Genomic DNA, 22,752 nt, shown 5'->3' with positions numbered 1-22,752 from the left:
ACTGTTTGACAAACACTAAAATGCTACCTTGTTTTTTATTACCATCTGATATACTGCCGCAATGCTCTCTGAAGCTTTCACAGGTTACACAAGTAAAAATTCATTTAAAAATAAACCTAACTTGGTGACAAAAGTCAGCTTAACCAAGTTCAGGAAAAACTGTGTCAGTGGAGTCCAAAGGAAAAGGGGAGAAAGAGGCGATGTATCGAGTTTTGACAAGTTAAAACATAGTTATGGAAAGTCAAATCGGAATATTAAATGATAAAAGCGCCTGCCATAGCGCATTAGATAGGATTAAAGAACAAAAATAGCGCATTTACTCTGTATTTTATGCAATAATTCATACTGCATTGTTATTCAGTATACTGCACAGTTACAGTAATACAATTGAGTACTTTTTATTTATTTTGTTATTAGGGGTCTGAATATTTTTTAAGAGGTTTTCGCGTCACTTCATTGACGTCAGTATATAACCCGTACCAGAAAACCCATGACCGACAGCCTCAACGTGAGTTTTAACGTTTCATGTTTCAGGACGAGCATCGACAGATAACATCGGGAACCCATGGTGTAAGTTTTACACCTTTAAATGTGTATATGTCGCAGTTCATGAAGCAGTTTGTTTTTAGCGATAAAAGGAAACGTTGTTGTTGTCGGCTAGGTTAGCAACATGATCAGCGCTTAGATAATACCAACATCCGAAGATTCGCTTTGTCTTTATATTCATGTGATTTAAATGTGAACTGTTAGGATGTTTATTATATGTTTTAGTTTTGAATTATGAAGGTTAAAGCGGTTTAATATGCGTGTCTTACTGAACGGATGGTGACTCAACATATGACTAGCCGCGTTTAGCTTGAGCTGTTTTTTTTTTTTTTTTACAGATTCAAGTGTGTGCAATATAATACAGAAAATACTTTTTTTTTTTTGAAAATCACTATGAACACGACTCTCATCTCAGCTGGTTTATATTTTAAAGGCAGCCCTGAGTGAACGATAATGTTTACACGGAAAATATATTTGATCGTTTTGGGCTACTGGCACTTACTGTCCACCATTTGACATTTAGCCATATTGAATCCATATTTGTTCATTTGATTGATTTTTAACGTGATCATGAGTGAATTTCCTATATTTAGTCCAGGGTTTTAATAATCATCAGTATTTGAGGTAAATAAAATGGGATGGTTGTGCTTTAAACAAAACGAGACGAAAATAGAGACGATATGAAATATCATTCAATAACTTGCTCTAAACATGGCTTTATTTGATTTTTTTTAACAATTGCACGTTTTTGCCTTGAAAATATGAGTAATTTCTTGTTATTCTCGTTTGATAAGATCAGACAAGGGGGAGGAGTCACAGATTTTTGTGTGCTAAACCTGAGTTATAAACCCTTATCTAATCCTGACACATCATCTGTATCTTACATTTTTGTTCCTCTTTTTCTTAATCTTTCTAGTGATGCATCTATATGAAGGATCATGCCGCTTGCAGATAACCGGTGAATGTAACATGAGGACCGGTGGAGAATTACATCTCATCTAGGGGGTTGTTACAGCAGACCAGAGAAAATGAAGAGGGTGAATGGATACATGATCATTTATGTATTGTCCGTGATCAGTTTCTGTGCCGCAGGGGCCTTGAACATCTCTGCTGTGGATGGAGATGGCACCGAGAATGGGACCGTGCCAGATGGTGGCGGCTCAGTTCCTGTGGTGCTCGCCAAAATAAACCAGATCATAACCCGGGAGGGAAACTGTGCTTTCATTGACTGTAATGTCACTGGTGACCCTTTTCCTAATGTTCAGTGGTTCAACTCACATGGTCATCTGCTTGATGCAAAGAAAAGTGGTAAGTTTACCGTAAAACAACCTTTTCCGATTAACACTTTTTATTGATTCAAATAAATGAACAGAAAAGTAAAACATGTACACCGAACCAACTTTAACCCCCATTATTCCCTTTCCCCCTCCCAATCTGCAACTCCACCCTGAACCTCAACAAAAATCCCTGTGGTCAAAGCTATAGTATATACACAAAATAATAATCCCACACGTTTAATACTACACAACTCTCTCCACTGCCCCTCCATGAGAGTGTTCCAAAAAGGCAAAATAGCTGCCCCACTTCCTATTAAACAAATCCAAGTTTCCTACCCTTCTATATGACCTTCCTTCAAATGCCACTACCCTGCCCATTCCTGTGTACCACCCTTGAAATGAGGGCGCTCCAGCCAACTTCCATCCCCAAATAATGATTTTTCTGTTGATGATAACACGGGCTAGGACCCAAGTTTTTATGTATTTATCCCCTATGTTAATGACCACCCAATGACTTGACATTTTTTAGAATCCTAGACCACACTCCCAATACCAAGTTTAAATCTTTCTCCCATAATCTCTTGAGAGAAGTTGAAGCTCCGTCCCCCAGACTCTGAATTAGCAGGGAGTAATACACTGATGCCTCATGATCTTTTCCAAGAGCAGTCATCACCACTCCCAGAGTATCTGCTGATCTAGGGGGGTGTAAAAAATAGTACAGAGCAGGTGGCACAGCTCTAAATACCTGAAGAATTGAGACTTGGGAATCCCAAGTCTCGAACCATATTTTCAAAGGATCTTGTCACTCCACTCGCCTATATGTCACCGATCATATTAATCTCCCTCACTATCCACTCTATCCAGCAGAAAGGGGACTTGTCAGTACATAATTTGGGGTTCAGACATATGCTCAAAGCAACATTTAATTAAATGTCTGAATTAAATATTCTGGACACTGTTTTCCATGCAAATGTGAGATAACGGAGTACAACTTCTCCTGTTAGTTTGATAGAAAGGCTTTGCAATGATGAGAGAGGGCCTATGTAACTTACTAAAGTGTAATCTGGGACGTTTACCATTCCAAATGAAGGACTTCGCTATACTATCAAATTGCTTGAAATAAGAGAGGGGGACATTTACAGGGAGAAATTGTAGCAGGTAGATGAATTTTGGAATACAATTCATAGATAAATGTAATGAAGCCTACCTGTCCACATCTCTCAAACCTTTTTATTAAGGGGTCAAAATTAACTCTAACTAAATCAAATTTGCTAGGAATAAAATGTCCAAATACTTAATGCCCTGTTTGGGTCACTGGAAGGCACCCGGTTGAAAAGACGTTACCAGACAGTATGCTGTCAGAGACAAAGCTTCAGATTTAGACCAATTAACTCTGTATCATGAGAGCTTCGAAAAGGTATTAATAATTATGTGGAAGCAAGGCATAGATCTAGTCATCTAACATCTGCGTAAAGAAAAATCTTATGCGCTACAGCTCCCGCCACCACCCCTGGAAAATCATCCTCCTTTCTTATTTCGGCTGCTGATGGTTCCATGGCAAGACGGAACAATAATGGGGAAAAGAGGACAGCCCTACCAGGTGCCCCTATCCAGAGTAAAATAATCTGAAATTTTATAAATTTAGTTTGAACCGCTGCTACCGGGTGTCTATGAAGTAACTTAATCCACCCAATAAAAGTATTCCTGAATCCGTACATTTCAAAATCTTAAATATGATCCCATTCTACCATATCAAATGCATTTTCAGCATCAAGTGAGATGGCAGAGCCTGATCGTTCGCCACTGCCCACATGATATTGACGAAACACCTAATGTTATCAGAAGAGTTATGGCCCAGAATAAACCCCACCTGATCCATGTGTGTCATAACGTCACTCAATTAGTTAACCTAAATTTTGGACCACAATTTAATGTTTAGCCTGATCAGGGAAATTGGACCGTAACTCTTACACTCGCTTCGATCTTTGTCCTTTTTAAGAATTTGACTGATCCAGGCTCATGTTATGGTTTGTGGAAGCTTTCCATTCTTTAATGAATCCGTGTAAACTTCTAGCAAAAGTGGAGCCATTTCTGTAGCATAAGATCTAAAAAAAATCAGCGCCAAAGCCATCTGGCTCCGGAGCCTTGCCTGTAGCCATATCAGTGGTCGAGGTAAATATTTCACCACAAGTAGATTTCACTGAGGGAATGGTAGAAAAAGACTCCCTGCTTTATGTATCTAGCCAGAAGCTTCCCTGCTTTGTCCCCTGTCTTGCCCTGAATAGCCAAAACTGTTAAACAACTTTTTAAGACATCTTTAAGTGTCCCATGTCCCTTCTGGCAGTTTTTTATATCCCCGAGTGTCTACTAGGTTCAATCGGCATAGGTTTTTCAATGGCCGCTATGTTTTGTTGATGAGAGAGGTCAACGGAGAATGGCATGATTGGTTCAAGTTGGTCAGATAACCAGTCTGTACAATTATAGTGAGCAGAATATCATCACGAATGCACAACAGGTTGAACCCTGGTGCAGCAGAATTATTATTAATCTCAGGATGTTCTACAGTAAACTGAGCAAATACAAATGCTGCTGTGCTATTAACCTACCTGCCACATCAGCTGAGGTTGAAACAGACATCGATGGAACAGTAGGATGTAGGTGCTGGTAAGTGCTCCTCGGCTATAATAGCAAAGACCACAAAATGGTAGGCTAATGTAAATAATGTTAAGCCGTTATCAGTACTAAGTTTATGGATCAGAAGCTTATTTTATTACAAAAATATATACCCAGAAAGTTATTTTACACAGCTAGTTTTTGTCTTCTAAGTGATGTATTGTATATGTCAAGGCTATTTACGGATATTTAATCAAATGTGAACTTTCCTAAAACAAGAAGATATGCTACCTACTAGCCAGTTAACAATAGATCACAACATAGCCTAGCTAGTTACCATACCTTTATCTTGCTGTTTTTTTTTTTTCTTCCTGTGTTTTCTTTTTCCTTTTCTCTGCACCAGAGGGATATGTTGTTTTTTGTGACATTGCTATTTTTCTGCAATGCTGCTGCCTCTTCAATCAACTAACTTTTGTCTGACTGTGTTTGCATCCTGCAGCCTGTCAACATAATATTGCGTTTTTATATAATTACCATTGTCCATTGACATAATGTATCACAAAAATAAATATATAAATAAAGCTGTCAGTTCATGTGCTCTTGGGGGCCCTAAGGAGCCACTTAGTTTGCTTAAGCCTTGGGCCAGCTCCGAGTGTATATAAACAATGTTTTACTAGTTTTAAGAATGGCCACAATGTACTGTGTCTTGTGTTTATCACAGCAACTCAAGGAAGATTTGAAATTATAACTCACTGTGTAGTGATCTGAGAACAGTTGGCTGTTTATATAAAACTTGACTCTATATTCCCAGCTCTAACGTTCACATTTGAGTCACTGAAGTGCTTGACTTTTGGAGAATTGCTGATGGCGTGTGCGAGGCAGCTGTAGCATGTTGCTTATTAACCCTTGTGCGTCAATAAAAAATAAGTTACTCTGAGCTCCTTAGAGGACAAAAATGTCCTCGTCAAAAAACTGCCATAATATTATATATTAATATTATTTATTGTAAAAAAAAATTAACCAACATCAGTCCTTATCATAACTACCAAATATGCATTCATTTTCATGATTTTAAACCTTTAAATGCTAGTTTGTTTATATAATGTAACTTGTTTTTAATAAAAAATAAATAAAAAGAGAATTAATTTACATATCGTCACCTTCCTAAAATAAAGTCCCAAGTGATTTAAAAAAAAAAGAAGAAAATTTGTTACTAAATCATCTTATGAGGGGGGTATAAAAACTAGAGCCCGACCGATATGTGATATGAGACCGATACTGATTTTAGAAAGAAGATTCACAGATTACGATATGGTGGCCGATATAGTTAATTTTTAAGCTGGAATGAAAACAAAACTTTTCTAAGTGGATTGTTCACTGATATGACTATGCAAAGGTACTCAGAAGGCTGCTTTCTTAAATGGTTTTTATCGAAGTATTTGACATTATTATTATACATTGTCAACAAATTCTAGAAATGAACACTGAGAAAATAAAGAATAAATAAAAATACAAGAAATAGCTTAAAAAAACATCAGTACTGTATGTTCAGTATCTGTAAGTTCCTGACCATTAAAATAAATAATTAATTAATATAAATAAATGGCTAAATAAACATCAATACTGTTTAGTATCAGTCAAATGCTGACTATTTTAATACTGTCAATCAGTTAGGGGCAGGTTGTAAAACAAGAAGCACGTTTTAAACCCTCACGCATTAATGACATACAGTGGCTGTTTTGTAAATGTCTTTTGACCATCGCTGTTGTAATGATGCTTCTTTATCATTGGCTCATTTTCTCCACTTTCCATTTTCAACTCTGCACAACACTTGCGGAACAGTGATGACCAAGTTGACCCACGTGAAACCTAGGCAGAGCGTATCCATTCAGGTGCATTAGTGGAGGTTGTAACTGTGCCTGTTTGCTGATTTTTGTTCCAAACCTTGTGCTCCGACCGCGGTGCCAATGCTTCCCGAACTGTGGATGGTGAACCGTACTGTTTTGTTTTTACAGAGAACCGTTACACTCCTAGTTTCTACATTGATTGGTGATTATAACTGACCCTGGATTAGTGCTGTCATGTAAATTAAAATGCGGTTTATGTTGCTTGGTCGATTAATTTGATTGTGGTCATGATTACATTTTAAATTTTCATCATGTGTAAGATTAAAACACATTTGAATGCTGAAACTGAGCATTCGAAATTAGGATGTGTGCCGAGAAATGATGACTTAAGACTGACCACATTCTTGTGCTAAAAAGGGGTAGATGCAAAACAAACATGATGGGACTTGTGACAAAAGTCATGTGCTTTGCAGACTTTGTAAGGCAGAATTTAGTTGCCACACAAGCACAGTAAGTCTTAACTATCACCTAAAAGCCAAAACACAAGATTAATGGCACTGATGAGGGACCTCTGAGCACAGTCTGTTAACTGGGTGAAAAATATAATATAATCTAATATCATATTTATTGATGGAATTCATGGATTTGTTCATTTTTAGAAGGCTAAAATGTGACAAATGTTAAAAAACAAATCCGATATAACTAGTAACATTTATATTTTCACAATTTACCTTGTTAAAAGGTCCCCTGTATAATTTACAGCATTAGCTGGTAGAGACTTTATTTACTGAGACTTTATTATAACTGAAATATACCCATATTAATCGATATTGAATCGAGAGCTTGTGAATTAGAATCAAAGTGGGAAATGTTTATCAATACTCAGCCCTACTGTTGACACACTGAGTTCAAACAAGTTATGTTCCTTTCCGAAGAAGGAAATAAATGCATTTTAACAAGAAAAGGTTTTATAGAATACATTTTCAACTCTTTTTAAAAATCTGTGAATAATCGCAATTAATAATTTTATTTTTTTTAGTGCGATTTTTTTAAATATTTGAATTGACTGATCTTCACACTGAGCACTTAATTAGGAACACCTGTACACCTATTTATTAATGAGATTATCTAATCAGCCAATCGTGTGGCAGCAGTGCAATATGGGTCAGGAGCTTAAGTTAATGTTCACATCAACCATCAGAATGGGGAAAAATGTGATCTCATTGATTTTGACTGTGGCATGATTGTTGGTGCCAGATGGGCAGGTTTGAGTATTTCTGTAACTGCTGATCTCCTGGGATTTTCATGCACAACAGTCTCTAGTTCACTTCGAATGGTGCCTAAAACAAAAGATATCCAGTGAACGGCAGTTCAGTGAGTGAATATGCAATAAAATGTATGCCATTTCGAGACTTTTATTGATGGAATACATAGAATAAGTAGCTGAAATGTGACAATTATTGTGACCAATATTTTGTATCAAGTTTGAAGTACCCTTCCAATATTAACAGGGTTGGGGAGTAACAGGACTACATATTTAAAATACTAAATATAAGTAACTGTATTCCACTACAGTTCCAATTTAAATAATTGGTCATTAGACTACAGTTACAATCAAAATACTTTTTGAATACTGAGGAGATTACTTAGCATTTTATTGTCATTTGTTTAATTTAATATTTAGTCCTTTCAGATTAAAACATATATACATATAAATGATGTGATCCAAAGTGCATTTGAACAGTGGTGAAACACTTTCTTATGATGTGTTACATTCATACGAGCAGAGAAGTACGTTTGAAGTAAGTTTGGAGCAGATTTTGGGGGAGGAGAGTGATCTTGTAGTTGATGCGTACAGTCTATGATCCGTTTTGTAGTGCGCTCCCCAACACAACAGAAATCAAGAGACAGAGTCTTGAAGAGCGTGAAGAGTGATGAGCTTTTAATTTTGTAGTTTGCACTTGGCTTAAAGCTTGACCCTATTCACAATATAGCATAGCCTCTTCCTGTACCTTATTTCTCAATATGTTTCTTTTCTCCTCTTTTTCTACAGATGGTAAATGGTGGATTTTGGAGAATGGTGTCCTTAACATCACCAGCATCACTTTTGCAGATCGTGGTAAATACACTTGTGTTGCCTCAAATGCGTACGGCATGGCTAACTGCACTGTCACGCTCCGAGTAGTCTTCACCAATGGAGATATGGGCGTCTACTACATGGTGGTGTGTCTAGTGACTTTTACGATCATAATGATATTGAACATTACTCGCCTTTGCATGATGAGCAGCCATCTTAAGAAAACCGAAAAGGCCATCAATGAGTTTTTCCGTACTGAAGGTGCAGAAAAGCTCCAAAAGGCATTTGAGATTGCAAAGCGTATTCCTATTATTACCTCGGCAAAAACACTGGAGCTGGCCAAGGTCACACAATTCAAGACCATGGAGTTTGCACGCTATATCGAGGAGTTGGCGCGTAGCATACCACTACCACCTCTAATCATGAACTGCCGCACCTTCATGGAGGAGATCCTCGAGGTCGTCGGGGTCGAGGAAATGAGACACACCTTTGTTCGACAAGCACCCGAGATTCGTGAAGGTAGCGTACATGATGACGGGGTGAGAGCTGGAACCTCTGGTGATGTTTTCAACATCTTGCAAGAAAGGGAGCGAGCGCGAGAGAGGGAACGGAGCGAGTCGCCCGCCGTGGATTCGGACGACGCGTCACTTCATGAGCAGCCTCAACACATAGCCATTCAGGTTTCGGTTCATCCGCAGTTAGCTGCAGCAGGATGCTGCAACATGGAAGCTCCGCCTCTCTCTGAAATAGTCTCCTCTTCTCCCCCATTGGCACCGGTGCCTTTGGGGGTGGAGTCAGATGAGAAGGAAAATAAGCCAGAGTCTGAAGAAGGGGGTGTTGCCACACAGACCACCTAAGTTGTCTATGAAAGCCATGTGTAATATCCTGAAAACAGGATAATGACCTTGCTATGCATTTTCAGAAAAGGACAACGGTTAAGATGTTTTTTTTTTTTCTTTTGATCTGATTAGAGAAACAGAGGCTTCTTCTATTATATAAAAAGCTGCAATTATGTGTTAAGTTGTATATTCCATGACAATGAATGGGTGAATCTCACAAAGAACTAAAAACAATAAAAATAAAGCTAGTTTAGGGTCATTAAAATTGCATTGTGCACAATTTTCATTATAATTAAACAAAGTAATTGAGCTTGACATGGTAAATGTCACTCTCTTTTCAATATTAAAAATTATACTGTCCAAATAATAAGATTTTGTTTTATTGCATAAAGTTAATTTAATAACACAAATACTACCATAATGTATGCTTTCGATTGTACATTATAAATGTGCTTAACAATGCTATCATATATCTTTCTTTGCATTACTGTCACGAGAATGAGATGTATTTTCACTTTTCAGTAGGCAACTAACAATTGGGAGAGGAGGGTTTAAAGGTGTTGTAAGCAACAAAAAAAAAAATTTCATGAAAGGGTATGCAAGACATTTCATACTCCCTGAAATATTATTAATAAAATAAGTGTTGTGAGAACTCTCCAGTCTCTGTGACTGCACTAGACTCACTAAACGGCAAACAAAAATGTGTCCATGGTCACTGACGCTTTCTGCCTGTCAATCATTTTGTGTTGCAGCGAATTATTGAGGCTTAATACCATTTTTATGACATGTTTTTCAGTTGGGTTAGCAGGTGCCAGTTGAGGGTGCTATTTTGCTACTGTTGTGTTTGACAACCGCCTCGGTATCTTTGATGTGTGGGATTGTGGAAGGAGGAGGTGTGGCTAATTCCACGGCTCAGCTTATGGAAATTCCAGAATGGCAAAATCACTTACTGCACCTTTAAATTTGTTTAATTGTCATAAAATAATGTCACAATGCAAAAGATACAAATGTCCCTAAAATCGATGTTGATTGTGGGATGAAATATGATATGGACATTTCTGGAAAGTTTTCATGAGATTCACCTGAATACTTGTGCTGAATGTATTTTGGGCAAAGTACTTTTTGCATAGTAAGTTGAAACTAGGGCTATTGAGGAATAATAAGTTCAAAGTCTTAAAAGTTTAACAGTTCTCCTGTGCGATGTAGTTCTAGATTATCCATTTCAATAAAGAATGAGGACAATTGACTGATTATACATTGGCTGAAAATAACGTTTTGCAAAGTGCATTTTATCATTTAATACACGTGTATATAAATATATATATACACCGTATATATTTCAGAGGTGGGGTGCGTAATATGATGTCATTTTTTTTTTCTTAAGATTGTCCCTTTTAATATGCATGAAAAATGCATGTCCATCTGTTTTCAATGCTGGATCTGGAGTGACAAAACTCCTTGTATGTCTTTATTATCTCTGTCACATTGGGCAGAAAAACACAGAACTACACTTCAATAATGTTCAGTTTGAGATGATGAATTCCACTGGAGTCCTTATACTGTTACTGTAATAAATTATTGAGAGTATTATTATTACTTTAGTAGTACTACAGTGAGTATTACATTTTAATATTAAGGTCACAGCTATGTTCAGTTCTTTCTTGCTTTCTTTTGCAACTGTTGCAGTGTTTGTTTTTGTTTTAAATGACTGTAAACCTTTTGGGGTTGCACAAAATTAAAAGGACTGCATGACATCAGAGACCCAATAGTAACATTTCAGGCCCTATTTTAAGAGCGCTTAGCACAGCGCTATGCCGTAAGTCATAAGTGCAAAGTCAGTGGGCATGGTCATGAAGTTTTTGGTATTTTCATGCAAGCATGAGCTAAGTCTAGGCACAAGTGGGTTTGGTGAAACTGTGCACACAAGGCACTAATGGGCTTGGTCAAGGTTAATTCGGAGGTTCTTCAGTTATTGCAGCAGCTGCATCCTATTATATATATGGACCAGGATATGGATGTAGGCTCTGTTAAATTATAGATAATGTAAGTATTATTATTTTCATCAACTGACACAAATCATGGCTAGTATTAACAGTGATTGTATTGGCACACACTTTAATTTTAATGGTCGAATTTGAATATGTGTATTCATTTATATATATATATATATATATATATATATATATATATATATATATATATATATATATATATATATATATATATATATATAACTAAACATATTTCTAAATTCAAATTACAAATTAACCATTTATTAATCTTAGTTAAGGTTAATTTCTACATATACTAATACATTTTTAAAATCAAAAGTTTTATTAGTTAACTTTAGTTAATGAACTAACAAAGAAAATTTGTATTAACTAACATTAACAAAGATTAAAAAATGCTGTCATAAATATATTGTTAATTGTTTATTCATGATAACTAATGCATTTTCTAATGTTAACAAATGGAACCTTATTGAAAAGTGTTACCAAAATCTCAACGACAATGGGTGGAAAAATAACAATACAACTGGATCATAAATACAATTGTAAATATAAACCATGAGCTACATTTTGATAAATCTCATAAATATTTGTTTTATTAAACGGCTACAACAGTGATTGTGATGGACATAATTTGAAGTTCCACTCTATATTCTGAATTTGGACATAAACTTTATTACGACCTGTTGGTGGAATCTCCAAACTGCAAATGCAGGATCTGAGTTTAGACTTTAAGCTAAAAACTGACGTGGTATTGAATTGTCTTTGCCCAATGACCTTGTAACAAGGAGAAGGGCAACTCGGCACTGGGCATGAATCCTCTCGGCCCGGCCATGCCCCCCTCCTCGTCACAGACCTATTTCTCAGGAAAATAGCAAATTGCGCCACTTTATTACTGGGCACATACACCCACAGATAGCGCAAAAACTCCCACTCACACCCACTTGTGCAGGACAAACATTTTGCTTAGAATTAGCGCTCTCACGGAAATTGTAGAAGACGTTCCGCACGGTCTTCGCGGGTAGTACCGCACTTTGCGCGCTTACATAAATAGCTCTTAATTTCTTCTAATGTCCCAGATGTTTGGGACATAGATTTAAATGTTTGCTTCCTAGCAAGGCACACCTCTTAACCTCTTAGATTCAGTGAAATATGATAGTTCATCTGTCTGTGATCTTTTTGCTTTCTTTGCCTCTAAATCCAGAGTAATTTGCAGTAGTAGTCCACTGCACTGGTAAAACTACAGATTAAGCACTAGTGATTAAGAACTTTCCTTGTCAGTATGTGTGATGGAGCGATGGCCATTGGGTCCTTCAAACGCTGTTTTTTTTAAGAGTAGTGTAATAAACTCTGCTGTGTACCCATGCTTTCTTGTGTTTTTGCCTTTATTTGGTGGAGTTATTCTAATTATTTGCTAATTTGAATACTTTAGTCAGTATTTTAATAGTTTAAATGGGAATTTCAGAATTTCTTAATGCTTTTAGAATATATTAGGCAACAGTTTATTATGCTGTCTTGCACATCATTTTTGGTAGTCTAAAGTCTCGAATCTTTACAAAATATATGATTTGATATTTGACTGTACAAAACACTGTAAACCTTAGGCCAGCCATTGTCAACAAAATGGGTTAGGTATGCAAATATGCATGTGTTAAAAACAACTGTTTTACAATATATTCTCCTATTTGTGTTTGAATATTTTATACTGAAATGCTTCTACATCAACACTGTAAATGCATTAGTAAGTATTGAGCTGGATGTGGCTACTGTGTTATTGAAGCTGGCCTTGATATTGACTCTGTGTGTGTCTGCATTTGCAATAGGTTAAGAGTACATTTTGAGAGCCCTTTGATTTCCAATAGATTTAATATTTTAGAGTTTAGACTTTTTTTAGTACACCAACATTTTTTGGCAAACCAGCACCCACAAGAGATGATACCCTTGAGTTGACACCTTTACATGAAGGCAGTACAATTTAAATGTACAGTATGTGTGATACAGTATGTCAGAATAATAGTAATGTACATGTTGGGAGATACCAGAAAAAAATTATTTTTTAGAAAATACATTCCCGTTTTAGAAATATGCAGACAAACAAATGCAACTTGTGTTATTGCAATGTCTAGTGAACAAAATTCAACTGGACATAAGCAATTTGCTGAAAGAGTGTCCTTTTAACGGTCAATAATGAAGTATCAGTGATGCAAACCACTAACCTTTAATGGGATATTTATTGTAATTTCATGGAAATATGAACCGTACGTGAAAATCCTTACATTAAAATGTCAAATGTTTGGCAAAGCTCAACATTCCCTTGGGTGAACGTTAAAGGGTTAAGACAAGCCGTGAAACTATGTTGAAAGGTAGGTCAAGCACAACAACTCACTTCCAGGAATCAAAATGTGAATTTTGACAAAAGCAGAGTTTTGGGGCACTTTGCTCTATATCAAACATGAGACAAAATTGTGAACATGTAGAGTAAACACTGTTGAACAGTGTGCAATTGAAATGTTTGGTGATTTTGTTCAAACTTTTGGGAATAAAGTTAAAACAGGCATTGCCACCAAAACCAGGACTGATTTACATTTACGTATATGGCAGACACTTTTATCCAAAGCGACTTACAGTACGCTTATTAAAGGGACAGTCCCCCCGGAGCAACCTGGATTTAAGTGCCTTGCTCAAGGACACAATGGTGGTGGCTGTGGGGATCGAACCGACAACCTTCTGCTTAACAGTTTAGTGCTTTAGCCCACAACGCAACCACCACTGTTTTGAGGCAACATGCATTCATAGATATTCATTCTAACAAGGGATATTTAATTAATACAAATTCAATTCTATAGACAGCATTTATGGCGTAATGTTGATTATCACAGAAAATACTTGTTCACCTAATTTGTGTGCTTTCCAATTCACGGTCAGTTGGCCTAATGTATGCTGGTGTGATAACTTTGGGAGACCACAAGGGGGTGATATAACATTAGATATACTTAAAATACTGCAACGCTCTGATTTCGGAAATAAAAATTCCATTCATTTATCCCATAGACTAATAGGTTTTCAGTGATAAATGAAATCTATAAAAAGACAGACCTAACTTTAGGGTACGAAATTAGTAATAGATGGTATATGTATTTGATTAAAAATTTTGTTTAATAGCGGAATTCATGGTAAACATCTACATTACCCATCGTACAGCAGAGAAAGATCCACCAATCAGAAAACCACTGCCAATGAAACCCACGAAATGTGCCTTTGGAGAGATCATCCACTCCCATGCCATGCTGTGATTGACTAAATGGAGTCGGTCTCCCTCCCTATATCTGAATATCTGAATATCTGAATATTTTGCAATCAATGTAAAATATGTTGTTTCTACACTTATAATCAACAACTTAATATCAGTTGTTTTATATATATATTTTTTTAATTCTTATAATTGTTTATTGAATTCGCAATGCTTCATGAGATTGTCATTTGTGCCCTCATGAAAGATGGTAAGCACACAGTCTTGTACCTTTGTGTCTATGTCTGATTTTCAAATACTTTTTTGCCTCAAAACAAAGTTTGGGATTTTATGATACTCCTCTGAGCTTGTTGGTTTGGTTCATTACTTACAACTCTTTTACGAAGGATTTTATAAAAATTCTATTGAAGACTGCATTTTTTATAAAAATTTTTGCACCAAAGGAGAGAGCTTAACAGTCAACTAGCGTTACGACACCTTTGAGGATTCCATACATGTCGCAAACTCATCTGTGTCTTCTCTTAGAAAACATACATTTTAGCATAGTAAACTCCACACACAGTTCACTCCAAAAGGATTGTTTAGTGTAAAACATGTTGAAGATTAGCGGACAGGTGGTCAATTCATTAAATGATGAGCTGTTTCCTCACAAAAGTCATTTGTTGAGCACACTGAAGCATCTCCTCCATTCAAAAGGAACGCCATCTTGTCTCCTCGCTAGTGTACCTTCCAAGGAATGTCAATATTGGATGCCGTGTTATGCATTGCTTTGATAACCTTGAAGGCTCACCTTGATTGAAAGGCTCTGGAGAAGGGAGTCGTAGGTATGACCAGAGCCCTTCTTCCGAGGGAAGCCTACAAGGAGCCTACAGTTGGTCTTCCGTTTAATGTAGTCTGATGTAATAATTTTGGGATTAATGACTTTACTTAAACAATTTATTGGACGTGTTCGCAATATTTTATAACTGTTTGTAACTGTTTTATAGCACTTGAGGAGATGCGATATTGTGAATAGTCATGGCAAATGGGATCGCAGGCACCCTGCTTTGTGTCAATTTTCACAAAATAGCACTGCCTTGTGTACCATATTGCTTTAATAAAACCATTACCACATAACTGTTTATCTTGTCATATTTATATATGGTTACTATATACAATTAATTATATTATGAATTGCCACTATGTTCACCAAACGGAATTAAGTTGAAGAAACAAGTCCCATCTTAAACTCCTGCCACTGGGTGAGTCAATGTCAGTTTACACTTTTCATGAAGATGCAACTAAGGGGTTTCATATTTGTACCCTTGGAATGTATAGTTATTTTTCTTTCATTCATCTGGTAGTTTGCGTTTTTTTAACACGTGTACCTTAAAGGAATAGTTCACCCCATAATGAAAGTTCTCTCACCATTTACTCACCCTTATGTCACCTCAAAGTCATATAACTTCCTTTCTTATGCAGAATACAAATGAACATTTTTAGAAAAATATACCTCTTTAGGTCCATTCAATGCATGTGACTGTGGTCGAAATAAATTCCAGAAAATGATGTCAAGCCTTTAGGCAATTAGCTTCTGATTGGCTAATTGGAGTCAATTGGAGGTGAACCTGTGGATGTAAGGCTCATTTAAGGCCAACCTTCAAATTCAGTGTCTATTTGCTTGACATCATGGGAATATCAAAAGACCTCCAATTCATCCTTGGGAGCAATTTCCAAATGCTTGAAGGTACCACGTTCATCTGTACAAACAATAGCACGCAAGTATAAACACCATGCAACCATCAGACCTCTCAGGAAGGAGATGCATTCTGTCTCCTAGAGATGTATACAGTTTAGTGCAAAATGTGCAAATCAATCCCAGAACAACAGCAAAGGACCTTGTGAAGTTACTGGAGGAAATGGGTAGACAAGTATCTATATCCACAGTAAAACAAGTCCTATATTGACATAACCTGAAAGGCTGCTCAGAAAGGAAGAAGCTACTGCTCCAAAACTGCCATAAAATGTCAGACTACAGTCTGTGCAAGTGCACAGTCTGTGCAAGTACAGCAAGTGCTCATGGGGACAAAGATCTTACTTTTTGGGGAAATGTCCTCTGATCTTAGGAAACAAAAATGTAACTGTTTGGCCATAATGACCGTCGTTATGTTTGAAGGGAAAAGGGTGAGGCTTGCAAGCCGAAGAACACCATCCTAGCCTTGAACCATGGGGGTGGCGGCATCACAAAATAGATGGCATTATGAGGAAGGAAAATTATGTGGATATATTGAAGCAAAATCTCAAGACATCAGCCATTAAGTTAAAGCTTCACATTGCGAATGTGTCTTCCAAATGGTCAATGATCCTATGCATACCACCAAAGTTGTGGCAAAATGGTTTAAGGACAACAAAGTCAAGGTATTGGAGTGGCCATCACAAAGCCCTGACCTCAATCCGATTGAAAATTTTGGGCAGAATTGAAAAAGTGTGTACGATCAAGGAGGCCTACAAACCTGACTTGGTCACACTAGTTCTGTCTGGAGGAATGGGCCAAAATTCCAGCAACTTATTGTGAGAAGCTTGTGGAAGGCTACCCGAAACATTCCACTCAAGTTAAACATTTTAAAGGCTATGCTACAAAATACAGCAAATACAATAAAAGTGTATATAAACTTCTCCCACTGGGAATGTAATGATAGAAAGAAATCATTTTATTATTATTCTGACATTTTACATTCTTAAAATAGTGATCCTAACTGACCTAAGACACAATGTTTTCTATGATTAAATGTCAGGAATTGTGAAAATTGTTTAAATGTATTTGGCTAAGGTGTATGTAAACTTCAGACTTCAACTGTATGATGTCAAAGCCTTATTTTCTCTTTATAAGGGATGAAAGTGAAGTGAAGGTTGTAATGTCTTTCATCCATAATGACCATGAAAGTGAAACAATCTTTTCAATATTAGTTTTTAATAGTAGGTTTAAAATACTCTCCTTTATATTTTTATTTAATGTCATTAATCTTTCATAATAACACTGTACGTTTGAATATCTTCAAGAAATTAAAAGATAGGGGGCCTGGCTAGCTCAGCGAGTAAAGACACTGACTACCACACCTGGAGTAGCAAGTCCAAATCTAGGGTGTCGAGTGACTCCAGTCAGGCTTCCTAAGCAACCAATTGGCCCGGTTGCTAGGGTGGGTAGAGTCAAGTTGGGTTAACCTCCTGGTGGTGGCTATAATGTAGTTCGTTCTCAGTGGGGCACATGGTGAGTTGTGCGTGGATGCACGTGGTCTTTTGAGACGACATATGTACTGTAAATGATGAGTGAATTATCAATTTTGGTTATTCCTTTAAGTCTCCACTAATTGTCATCCTAACGGTAAACACTGTGAAAAAGCAATACAGTGAAAACACAAGATATATACACTTAAAACTATTTAATCTTTACATAATTGTTTTTAATGTACAATCAAACATACATAAAATTCTCCATATTGTACAACTCTAGCACTAGTATAAATAAAAAAAGATCAATATTTAACAAGATTTTCTTCATTAATTAACAGAGGAACATCAACTGCTAATGAGAACACAGAGGCCCTGCCAACACCTGCTTGTTTGCCATAAATCAGCGAGGAACTTTGTTATGCCAGTCACCACTGAAACAAAAGCAAAAGGACAGAACTTCACAGATCTGTTAAAAGACGACACTTCGCCCTTGTTTTAGAAAAAACAACAGCACCATGCTCATGTGCAAATCAATATTGCCCAGGAAAACTAAACGTAGAGATGCTGGTAGGTCAGAAAATGCTTTTAGGAAGTTACCACAGGTGTCAAATTTGTGTAAAAATGTGGCATGTATCCCCCCCAACAAACTTTGTCAGGATAGATGGCACATTTTATGAAAATGAGACCATGAAGGATACATCTGTAGTTCATTCAATAGGCCGTCTAATTTTCACAATCTATGACATTGGTTGATATTAACACAACAGTACAGGTCATTGAATCGACTATACTTGTATCCCCCACAGCCTCGTTTTCATGCACGGCTTATTAAATATGGCCTGTACCTGTACAACGGTCCACGAACATCCATTCCTATAATCTTCCAAGGTCACATTTCCTTGTCATCCAGAAACGCTTCAACTGTGCCTAGCAAGTCTCAATCGTTGCCCCATAATGTCGTTTGGATTGAGTTGGTTTACATGTAGTTTAATATTAAGCTGTACTTAGATTGATTTAAATCCAAATAACCAACTTGGGATGTTACTGATTAACTTTGTGTCTTTTAAATGTTTGATTAGCCAGATGATGATTAACAGTAAAAAGTTGTGACATCACACAGGACACTTAAAGTAGCAGAAAGAAAAACAAAACTATTATAAAGTGTTAGCATACAGAGAAGGGTGTTTCTAACTGTACTGGAGTCAACAATCTCACCAATTCCGACATTTACGTTTGTTTGCCAACTAAAAGTAAATTGGTTGTCATATTTTTTTTGTTGTAAATTACAATACATCGAAATATAATAGCCTGTGTAGCAACTGTAAAAGAAAAGCAGCTTTTCTTTTTGTGCATTTTATTCCTGCTTTAGTCCGTCAAAGAGACTCTGTTGGCTTTTTACCTACAATCCCATGGCGGTTGAAGACAACTAATGAAGACCATTTTCACACTGTTCTCCCCCAACATCCTTTTCCTTGGTAGTATAAAACCTAATTTAACATTTGAACATCTTGTTATTTTAAATACTTTTTGAGCTTTTATTAAGACTCACAAAGTACTATATACCGACTGGAATGTTGAGGTCCATTTACAAAACCACCTTGCTCCCTCACAAAACACACAACACAGGTAAACAATGTTATAGAATCAGTTTCTGGATGTGACGGTGCAGTGACAGTGGAAGGGGTCAAGGCGGTCCACCCTCTGTAGTGAAGGTCCCTCCTCACATTTGAGCGGTTCATCTTGACCTTTCACCTCTTTAAGACAATATTTATCAGGCAGGAGGCAAAAAGTGGTCAAATAAGGGGGGTGTATTCATGCGTGTGTGAGAGTTAGCTTTAGAAAGTTAGCATGTGGCAAAAGTCGCTTCAGGCTAGGCGTCCAAGACCAAACTGAAAAGGCTGTTCCTCGAAAGTCTCCTTCTGGAATCTTGTGCATGTACCCAGAAGATGCGACCAGGGTGGGGTCCCATTTGGCTTAGTGTTTAGGGGCGGTTTAGGGTACCAAAAGGGCTTGTGGTCAGAGGGATGAATTGTCCAGTAAACAGACCTCCTCTTCACTCTCTTCTACCTCATTGCAGGAAGAGGGTGCTAATTGAACATTATGGACTCGGGGTCTTGGTTTGCCATCTGGGCCATATGACGGAGGATATCTTTTTTTGTAATAACACCAAGGAGGCGCCTACAAAAAATGAGGGGTGAAAAGAGAGAGACAAAGAATTCAAATTACTACAGTATTTATGTCAGATGTGGTGAGAATTGTCATTGTATTGTTGCCAAGTTTTGCAGCGAAGTCCTGCTGAAATCAATAAAATGTTTTTTCTGAGATCAACTTCATCAAACTCGCAAATTATTCTGATAACTGGCATTTTGTTTGAATCAATAAAATCTTTGCTGCAGGCTTGGCAACAGAAAGATGACAGTCTCTGGTTTAAAGAAGGGCAGAGAGTGTGGAAGCTTGTGCCATGTTACTCAGAGTAGGAAACACTACATTATTTCTATGAGCCGACAGCACCTATACAGTGAGAAGCAAGTGTTGCAAACAGAAATAAAACGGAGTGAGTGAGCGCCTTCATCTTGCCCACACACTCTTGCATTGGTGAACAAGAAAGCAAACAGTTATTTCCCAACACAAATTCAAGAGCATATTTAAAAACACGCAGACATTGCACATTGTGGATGTATAATTTGTTTACGGTGTTGGGGAATGTTACCTTTAAAAGTAACGAGTGACATTAATGCATTACTAAAAAAATTGTGTTTGTTACTTTGTCTTGTCCACATTTTTTGGGATAAATTTGAAAACAGCGTTTTCAAAATGCTCTGTCAACACTTCCGCCTTTAAACGTTTTCCAAAAGTTGCTCTTGAACATTGAAATATCTGAAAACACTTAAATCCACTAACTGAGCATAAAAATAAAAAAAAGTAAGAAGCGTGGCCTTGTGTCATTTCCATGTATGGTCTGAAACTCAGTTTTCCTTGCGTTCCTCTGCCGGACAGCAATTTCAAGTAAACTGCCCGTCGCATTTGAAGGAATGCAATGTGTAGGTTGTACGAAATTAACATTTATCTTTAACAACACTATCACAGTCAGGCACAACAATGGCGCTACAACGTGGGCCACCATCTTGATTGTTTTGGGTTGAATGTATCACATGGCTATCACATGAGATCAAATGAATCATAGTTTTCGAATATCTCCATTTTCCCTGTCCACACTACAACGCAAAATACATCATCTTGGGAGAGCGTTTTTGGCAACTTAGGTTTTCGCTGTCAAAAATGCCTTCTCAGTTTGGACGGAAGGCCAAAACGTAGCGGAATGAATGCGCTTTCAAACGAAAACTGCCTAATTTGCAGTGTAGGCTCAATAGCCGTGTTTCCACTATCAGGCCAAATGAGGGCGTGTTAGTGCGTGCCAGGACCAGTTGCGTTCCCACCGTAACATCCAGCGCTTCATTGCGCAGCCTCTGGCTTTCTCGGGATTACCCTTGGGCCAAACAAGGCCAACCTGGGATTGAGGTGGGGTCAATGTCTAAGGCGGACTTTCATCAAACTTGGCAGGTTGTGTATTTAGTGGACAACAACAGAGGTTCGGGAAAAATGGACAAAGTGGTGCCCAAAGAAAGAAATTTCCATGGTTGTTAGTGAAGAGACCACTCTGGACACTCAGTTACACTCAGTAAGTTGCCAATGGCAAATTATCTCGCTAGCTAAAGTTTACAAACTATTTAAACTTGTATTCTAGATGACATGATACCAGTTTTAGCTTCCCTCTTGCTTGCGAAATGGGTGGGGTGTGTGACATTGGCACCAGGGCGGCGGGTTAAAGTCGGGATTTAGGGCAATGCTGCAGGCTTTTTGGCCTGATAGTGGGAACGCAGATCGATTTTGGTCTTGCGGCTCGAGGTCTAAGGCTATTGGTGCTGGCTGACCAGTTGATAGCCCTAGCTCGTATTGGCCCGTTAGTTGAAAAGCAAGCTAATATCACATGCACTGTTTACATTTCCTTAGATACTACATTGAGTGAATTTCCATGCACGATCTTACACCGATTACACCCAATAAATTAACAATGCTTAAGGTAACACAAATGCCTTAAATGGTTTTCCTTTATTATATATTTATAGAAAAGTAACGTGTGCTGCTCATTTGATTAACTAACTCTGTAATTATTATTCTGCATTACTTGTTACTTCCAAAAGGTGATCTGATTACTCAACGGAAAGGTTTTGCACTGCATAATCCCCAACACTGTATGTCATAATATTTTTCTTGACTGAGGACTCAAATGTTGGTGTTTTACAACCAACCGTTCAACATTAAATATGCTCTTGAGTTCGTGTCAAGTAGGCAAGATGAGACGATTTGACAAGAGCTGGAAATGTGCAAGTCCATCCAAACAGAGCTAGAGGCATGAAACGCTTGTGAAATGATTGTCAAACCTTTGTGAAATGTTTGTGAAATGTCTGCAAAATGTTTGTGGACAGGAATAAAGAAAAAGGGTCAAACATCAGACAACTGAAAGAGGACAGGTTGTGATCTGAGACGGGTAAGGATTGTTGGTTTGGGGGATGGGTACAGCTGACTACATTGTACAGAAAGTGCTAGAATTCTAGAGCCACACCAAATCAAAATTAACAGCATCCTATAATAGCTTATATGACTACAGAGATGAATAAATAGATGTAGGTGAATGAGAAAATATTCTGCTCCACACGACAGTTACTCGCCAAACGTTTAGGGGCAGAGCTGCGCGAGGGGTCAGATGTCATCGATCTGTAGCCCAGCGGACGCAGACCAGGAGCCCCGAAGAGGAATTTAGCAATAAACAAAAAGGAACACAAACAAATAAATAAAATTTAGATGAAGGACATCACGGCATGTGTATTAGATGTGCTTTGTGAGTACACGTGCACAATGCAGAACTGAAAGGGAGGGCTACGTAAGTGCGTTTAAAAGACACCACGGCTGTGTGACACACTACACTACTCTGCAGGGACGGCCGAGGACAGAAGCAACAATCTGAGTGAAAGCAGACCTTTCAAAAACATGTCTGCAGAAGAATCAAGTATTTCTGAAGTCCT

General features: G+C 37.5%; 2 protein-coding genes across 10 annotated transcripts in view; one reads left to right on the top strand and one right to left on the bottom strand.

The window, feature by feature from the left end:
• The first annotated feature begins 467 nt into the window (after positions 1-467).
• On the top strand, positions 468-11,326 carry LOC127658025 (microfibrillar-associated protein 3-like). Its single transcript, XM_052147096.1, has 3 exons — positions 468-570; positions 1,463-1,854; positions 8,337-11,326. Exons 2-3 carry the CDS (start codon positions 1,575-1,577, stop codon positions 9,215-9,217), a joined length of 1,161 nt encoding a protein of 386 aa, XP_052003056.1. The 5' UTR covers positions 468-570; positions 1,463-1,574; the 3' UTR covers positions 9,218-11,326.
• A 6,096-nt stretch (positions 11,327-17,422) lies between these two features.
• Positions 17,423-22,752, bottom strand: part of LOC127658208 (H(+)/Cl(-) exchange transporter 3) — a 51,146-nt gene continuing 45,816 nt past the window's right edge. For 6 of the 9 annotated variants that reach the window (XM_052147417.1, XM_052147377.1, XM_052147391.1 and 3 more), the window contains one exon: positions 17,423-19,846. In XM_052147417.1, coding sequence (XP_052003377.1) covers positions 19,685-19,846 — 162 coding nt within the window. In that variant the 3' untranslated portion in view covers positions 17,423-19,684. Of the gene's footprint in view, positions 19,847-22,394; positions 22,445-22,752 lie in introns of all 9 variants that reach the window. The other 3 variants (XM_052147399.1, XM_052147408.1, XM_052147445.1) reach the window with 3 other exon arrangements.

Source organism: Xyrauchen texanus, chromosome 2 (genome assembly GCF_025860055.1).
Source record: "Xyrauchen texanus isolate HMW12.3.18 chromosome 2, RBS_HiC_50CHRs, whole genome shotgun sequence".
Classification (NCBI taxonomy): domain Eukaryota; kingdom Metazoa; phylum Chordata; class Actinopteri; order Cypriniformes; family Catostomidae; genus Xyrauchen; species Xyrauchen texanus.
Note: the sequence above shows the minus strand (reverse complement) of the source record. Positions and strands in the feature narration are given on the sequence as shown.